At 34.1% G+C, this 7,971-nt stretch overlaps 1 protein-coding gene across 1 annotated transcript; it reads left to right on the forward strand.

The window, feature by feature from the left end:
- The first annotated feature begins 1,213 nt into the window (after positions 1 to 1,213).
- On the forward strand, positions 1,214 to 7,109 carry LOC120780749. Its single transcript, XM_040113005.1, has 6 exons — positions 1,214 to 1,398; positions 3,272 to 3,459; positions 3,533 to 3,867; positions 3,929 to 4,079; positions 4,134 to 4,185; positions 7,103 to 7,109. Exons 1-6 carry the CDS (start codon positions 1,214 to 1,216, stop codon positions 7,107 to 7,109), a joined length of 918 nt encoding a protein of 305 aa, XP_039968939.1.
- Positions 7,110 to 7,971: the final 862 nt, after the last annotated feature.

Consider the following 7,971-nt stretch of genomic DNA (forward strand, 5'->3'; position numbering starts at 1 on the left):
ATAATAGTTGATGGAATCAAAATGTCCAATGCTGACGTGTGTGCTATATTGTGTGAAGAGATTGGTTATGAGAGTATTGATGATTTCGAGAGTGACTCTGATGATTTACTAAAAACACAAAATGCAGACGCATCAATTCACAATGTTGCCGTTGTTGATGACCATTTTGAGGATGAAATAGATTTAGGAACATGATTCCTTTGTGAACATGATAAATGATGACGATAATATAGGGATTGCTAGAGAAGCCGGGACTTCCGCAGGGTCAGATGAACATAACGCCATGCGGGTTTCCTCAAATTTATTTCCTTCATTATTCAAAAACTTGTCTGTGGATCCGAAGTCTTCTGAATTTGACAGGGTAATATGGAAAACAGGAAATATTCAATATACCAATGCTGAAATTAGCTTTAGAGGCGATAGTAGCATATCCGATAATTTGAAGGCTTTGCAAACTCCTTTTCAGGTTTGGTCATTCCTATTTCCAGAATCTTTGGAGCTCAAAATAGTTGAGCAAACTAAAATTTACTCCGAACTTAATGAAGCTTTTAATTTTGATTTATTCGATTTACGAAAATTTATTGGTATCTTATTTTATATGTCTTACTTCAATCTCCCTAGTACAAGAGATTATTGGTCTGAAAATGGCAACCATTGTGTTCCAATAATACAAACAACGATGACTAGGAACCGATTTGAAAAAATACGGCAATTCATCCACTTTAATGAAAAAGAAAATGCTCCATCTCGAGACGATCCAAACCGCGATAGACTATATCTCATTAGACCATTGATTGATACCCTAAACAGAACATTCGGTAGCATACCTAAGTTAGACCGATTGTGCGTTGATGAACAAATGTGTTCTTCAAAAATGAAAAATTACATGAAGCAATATTTGCCTAACAAGCCAAAGAAATAGGGGTTTAAATTATATGTCTTATGTGACTCCACCGGCTTTGCTTATAAGTTTGAAATTTTTTCCGGAGGACCTAACATATTACTCCAGGGCGAACCAGATTTGAAGTCATCTGCAAATATTGTTGTTGGACTTTTTCGTGAGGTTCCTCGTTATCAAAATCATATCGTTTATTTTGATAACTACTATACAACTGTGCCGTTGTTAGTATATTTACGATCTCAAGGTATACTTTCATTTGGGACTATTCATCGCAATCGGATTAAAAACTGCAAACTTCCAAATGAGAAAGTAATGTCTAAATATGAGCGTGGAACCAGCCGCGAATACGTTGCTTCAATTTACGGCGTCGATGTGACATCATTGTCATGGAAGGACAATAAGATTGTTAATCTTGTTTCAACTTACATCGGTATGAAACCAATCTTGATGATTGGTCAAAACGAAGATTTACCTGCAACATCTTCCTCCATAAAACGGTACGACAAAAAGGACAATACATTCAAAATGATTTCCTGCCCGGAAATAATTAAAGAGTACAATCGTCATATGGGCGGCGTAGATTTACTTGACAGCTGTATGGGTCGTCATAAAATCACGATGAAAAGTCGTAAATGGACCAACAGAATGTTTTATCACTTACTAGATGATAATGCATGGATTCCGTACAAACGAATTAATAAGAATCGCCTCGGATATAAAGAAAAGCGTCTTTTTGATTTTAAGTTAGAAGTCGCGGATTCCCTATTTATTTTCAAATCTTTTGAAGCCCCTAAACGTGGGCGTCCTAACCTCCAGCCGTTTTAAGAGGAAAAAAAATAGGAAACCGAATTCTTCTGTAGCTTTATCAGAAGACAGCCGATTGGACATGACGGATCACTGGACTACAATGGGGGAAAAAAGCAGATGTAAGTATCCAAATTGTTCGGGACAAGCAAAAATGTTTTGTTCTAAATGTAAAGCAAATTTATGTATGACATCAGAAAAAAATTGCTTTTATAATTATCACCATTTTTAAGATATAATAAGTTTTCTTTACCAATACATAAGTGTATTAATGTAAAACGACTATATAAAAAAAAAATTTCCAAAACACTTTTGTTTAGTAAGTTATGCACCAAATTTTATATCATTTTATACGAACATTTATGAAATATGAATACTTTTTTAATAAATTACTTTCCTTGCAATATAAGCCGCATTTTAATCGTTTGAATACAAAGTTTAGCTCATTTGGGTATTGAAGTAAAAAATGAAGGGAACGCCCAGTGTATCTTTAAGGATACAACCATTATTTTTAAAAAAATTTCTCCGAAAGTAATTTTTTTCATAAAATCGTCGAAGAAACCACGTTCCACATATATTTTTACATAACATATAAATTTTTTACAAAAATCTGAGGCCTTGGGCATTTAAGGGTTAAGTTAACAGAATGGGCTAATTTCTTTCCTTTTTATGTAAAAATGTTTAAAAAAAAATTTGGGGACAATCGGATGATGGGAAGACGGCGCGGAAATGTTTTAAAATTAAAAATTGCCTTCCTATAGGAAAAAAACAAGTTTTATGTATTCAAGTATCAATTTCTTTTAGTGTATTTATTAAATGAATATGTATGCTTTAATATGTCTCAACTAGCACGATATAAAGAATAATTTTAAGAATATTTTGTTCTTATTTCGAGTGAAAAAACGGTAAATAGTATTTTTTTTATCGCACCATCGTCGTAACTGTCGATTGCTTTATTTTTGCAACATGAACCAGCAATATTTGCAAAAATAAAAAACGAACGACTGCAGACTTTGGTAGCGGTATTTTTGGGCAGCGAAATAAAACAGTAAATGGACTGCGTTCTTTTTTCAATAATTGTCACTCTCAGTTGTTTGGCATTTGAAATCAGATGTGTTAATTTGTGCGAAATTGTGATTATTTAATAAAAAAAAAGAAATGAGTGAATTACCAGCAACTGCGAGTACATTACATATGTATACAAACACGACAACGTTCTGAACAAGTTGTGAATATTGAACTAATTGGAAGAATTTCTCATCAGATAACAGGTGCTAAACTACCATCGAACAAACAAATACTGCAATTACTATTTTATAACATTAGATTTGTGTATCGGCAATTGAGAGAAAGTGCAAAATTAACAATAAATGCTGTATTAATATTTTGGCAACAAGCTCGAATTCCGACAAAAGATGTAGCTAGGTGTGTCTATAAATTAGAATCTCTGTACAAATTATGGCAGAAGATTCAAAAAACCGTACCAAATAAGAGATCTGATGCTCAGAAAAAAATTGTTGAAGACTTTTCTGCAGAATTGGATAACTTGTTTGACATTGCTCATAGAGATGCCTTACAAAACATGCGTATTAGCGAAGACAAGGAATTTTTGATTCTACAAAGGCAAAAAGGTCGCCCTGGTAGCATGGCCGGTGTTGACATGGTATTGTATCGGCGACAAAACAGAGCAGATCACCGCATTGAGAAAGAAATGTCTAGAAAAAGGAAACATCAACAAATGTCGGAAGTGAATCGTAAGTTTATCAAATGAAATTTATTTTTGTAATTTATAGTGGTAATGGTCAATTTTAAAATGATATTGTGTAGTCGAACTCGAAGACGATTTTGGTATGGACTATGAAGAAGATATTGGTGACAGTGAGCCTGAAGTAGCGGAAACCAATGTGAAAAAAAATACAAAACAAACTGCTTCACCTTGTATTAACAGGGGAAGAAAACATTTTATCACACCGCGATTGCTTTCAGCACTTGATAGCGCCAAAGTAAGCGATGGAAAGGCGATGCACATTCTGATGGCGACTGCAGAAGCATTGGGCCATTGCACTAGCGACTTGGTAGTCAATCGTTCTACTCTACATAGACTGAGGGAAGAGCATCGCAGAAAAGAAACACAGAGGATTCAAGAGAGTTTTATTGACAAAGTATACCATGATTGAAAATATACGTATAGGTTATTTAAATACTAATAATATTCTATTCTAGCTAAGTGATACACAAGCAATGGTCGTCCACTGGGATGGTAAAGTATTGCCAGATCTAATTGGAAAAATAAAAGTTGAGCGAATTGCAGTGCTTGTTAGTTATAATGGCGAATCCAAATTTCTAGGCGCTCCAAAACTTATATCTGCCACTGGTGAAAATATAGCTACAGCCGTTTGTGATACACTTAGTAAATGGAATATTTTAGATCGCGTAGAAGGCATGTCTTTTGACACCACGTCCACTAATACTGGTCCAACGTATGGAGCATGCGCTCAATTGCAACGCATGTTAGGAAGAAATTTGTTGACGTTACCATGCCGTCACCACATTCTAGAAATATACTTACGTAGTGTATTTGACCTGCATTTGAAAGTGACTCAAGCACCCGAAGTCTCAATTTTCGAGAGATTTGCCAAAGCCTGGCCAAATATTGACACTTCATCATTTAAGAGTGGGCTCGACTGTGAAGATATAAAATCTCATATAAGTGATGGCATCTGCAATGACATCAAACAATTTTGTCATTCACAATTACAAAAAACTTTTGTTCGTGCTGACTACGAAGAATTTTTACGTCTAGTACTTATGTACATGCACGTTGGATGTCAAAGGGGATATATTCCTTGAAAATATTTCTTTTTCGTGATCAATTTCACTTGAGTAAAGCTGAATTAAAAGGTTTAAGTCACATTTGCGTTTTTTTAGTACGTTTATATATAAAAGCTTGGTACAAATGCTCTAATGCAATTACCTCTCCCTGCATGATTTAAACTTTGTAAAAGAATGTATTAATTATGAAAAAGTGAACCCAAGTATTTCTTCGGAATTGCTGAGAAAAATGCAACAACACATGTGGTATTTGTCAGAGGAAAACGTCGCAATGGCTTTCTTTGATTTCAATGTTTCTGTAGATGTTAAGAAAAAAATGGTAAAAAATTTAAAATCAGAAGAGCCAACTATTAAACTACAAAACAATCGCAAAATAAAAAAATTAAGTGACTTAGGCAATTCGGATTTAAGCGAATTTGTATCCAAAAAGAACTTTAACATTTTTTATGAAGTACAAGTTAATCAACCAACTTTTTGTATTTGGATCCAGAGTCTTGGGAAACAAACGAGGAATTCCAAAATGGTCGCACAATATGCCACAAATTGCTTGTTACTAATGATACAACGGAAAGAGGTATTAAATTTACAAAGGATTTCAATACTATTCTTACAAATAAAGAAGAAGAAAAACAGTTCCTCCTTCAAGTTGTTGAAGAATACAAAAAAATATAAGTCCTATAAAAAATCGGAATTAATTTAAAAGTTTTAATATTTCTAGATGTATTAAATAAATTGATATGAATAAAAATATTTCCTTTAAGTAGTAGTTTTAAGTTAATATAATGCAAAAAATTGGAGAAAAATAATACACTAAAAGAAAAATTGATACCTGAATACATAAAACTTGTTTTTTCCTAAAGGAAGGCAATTTTTAATTTTAAAACGTTTCCGCGCCGTCTTCCCATCATCCGATTGTCCCCAAATTTTTTTTTTAAACATTTTTACATAAAAAGGAAAAAAAATAACCCATTCTGTAAACATAAAATACATTTTGAATTTTAAGGACAGGTCTAATATACATATGTACATACATACATATTAACATATGTAAGTAAAAATGATTGTTTGTTTGTTAGTAACGCTAACGTTCGAGAACGGCGGAACCAATCTTCATGAAATCAGAAGTTGTTTGCTGTGGATCTGGAAAGGGTTAGATATTAAAAAGCCATATACTTTTCATAAGGAAAAGTCGAAAAATTGGTAATTTCCAAAAAGTGACTTTTCATACAATTCCTTTTTGTTTTGTTTTTCAATATTTTGATTTGTAAATTATTTGAATCGTTCAATTTCGGTCGCTTGCTTTTTTATTCCGGCTCTTTAAAAGAATAATTATTGAAAATTCTTCAGTGAAAACTTTATGTGTGTTTCAAACGAAGTGATCATATAAGAAATTATTTTAAAGAAAATGCCGGCATGTCCAAAATCAAACATAGGTCGACGTACTCGAAATGCTCGGGTCGTGTTGTCACAAAAAGTATCACAAAATGCAGTGCGACGTCCCCGAAATAGATTTGAAGAAGCTCAGCATGCAAGAAATCCAGCAAGACGTACGTGAATACGACGTCGTGTTTTGGAAGATATGTTCCGTGCTGCATTTGATTACGACCCTTCAATCGACTATAATGTACATGGATATATTGGAATGATGGATGTTATATCCCCACATTGTGAAGCGGCTAAATTCTCGGGTGAAACGGCTGGAATGTGTTGAGCTAACGGGAAAGTAAAATTGCCGGAATTTGAGCCGCCTCCTGAACCATTGCAATCATTAATTTTTGAGACATCACCAGAATCGAAACATTTTTTAAATCATATACAAGAGTACAATTCGTCTTTTCAAATGACTTCTTTCGGCGCTACAAAAATTATAAGAGATCAATTTATGCCGACATTTAAGGTGATTGCATGGAATATTTGATGGTTTTTTCAATGAATAGGGAAAAATTTATTCCTATAACATTGCATACATATTACAGATCGAAGGTCAAATTTATCACCTAGCGGGTTCATTGTTACCGCCCTGACGCTAACCATCAATTTTTACAAATATATTTCATCGGAGATAAAAATCGTGAATTAAATCAACGCTGCACAATTGGTTCTCACACAAAAAGAGAAATTCTTTGCGAACTACAAGATTTATTTCATCAGCACAATGAATTAGTCCAATTGTTCAAAACTGCTATGGATCGGTTGCCATCTGATAATCACAGAATCGTTATAAGAGCCGATAAAACTCCAACTGGAGAGCATTCAAGAAGATTCAATGCACCAACCATTGATGAAGTGGCCATTGTGATTGTTGGCGATCATTTTCAATCTCGAGATATTATTCTTCACCGTAGAAATGAACAATTACAACGTGTTTCGGAGCTTCATCGTTGTTACGATGCATTAAAGTACCCTACATTGCACTGGAATGGCCATGATGGATATAGTATCCCAATGATTAATCCAAGCACAGGTACATAATACATATCGTGCTCATAAATATTTCGTTTAAATAAAAGATTTCGATTTTGAATTGAAAACTTCTAAATACATTTTGAAACGTATTTTTTACAGGTCTTGATGCTCAAAGGAAGGTCAGCGCCATGAATTATTATTCATACAGATTAATGATTAGCGAAGAAAGTTGAAATTACATTTGAGATGTGGAAAACTGTTTCATCAATACATTGTGGACATGTATGCGAAAATTGAGACTGAACGTCTCAATTACATCCGGTTCAATCAAAGTAAATTGCGATCAGAAGAATACATACATTTGCGTGATGCAATAACAAATGATGGGAATTTGAATGATATTGGACATCTGACGATATTACCAGCATCTTATATTGGAAGTCCTCGCCATATGCACGAATATGCTCAAGATGTGATGTCATACGTGAGAAAATACGGCCGACCAGATTTATTTATTACATTCACATGTAATCCGAAGTGGAGCGATATTCAAAATAATTTGTTTGACGGTCAATCACAACAAATCGTCACGATATAAAATGCACGTGTTTTTCGGCAAAAAATTAAAAGCGCTGATGGATGTAATTGCAGAAATTGCGCGTATTTGGAGAAGTGCGGTGTTATATGTATTCAATCGAATGGCAAAAGAGAGGATTGCCGCACGCACATATTGGTGATATTGATATGGTTGGTTCGTAAAATCACACCAGATGAAATTGATAATATCATATCAGCCGAGATACCAGATCAAACAATTGATCAAGAATTATTTGAAGTTGTCACAAAACATATGATTCATGGCCCATATGGCGTACTAAATATAAATTCACCATGCATGATTGATGGCAAAAGCTCAAAGCGTTATCTCAGAGCATTGACTTCCGACACAATAACAGGCAATGATGGAAACCCGTTGTAGCGACGACGGTCTACTGAAGATAACAGTCAATCAGTAATGATGAACATTC

The sequence above is a fragment of the Bactrocera tryoni genome, unplaced genomic scaffold (genome assembly GCF_016617805.1).
Source record: "Bactrocera tryoni isolate S06 unplaced genomic scaffold, CSIRO_BtryS06_freeze2 scaffold_25, whole genome shotgun sequence".
Lineage (NCBI taxonomy): Eukaryota > Metazoa > Arthropoda > Insecta > Diptera > Tephritidae > Bactrocera > Bactrocera tryoni.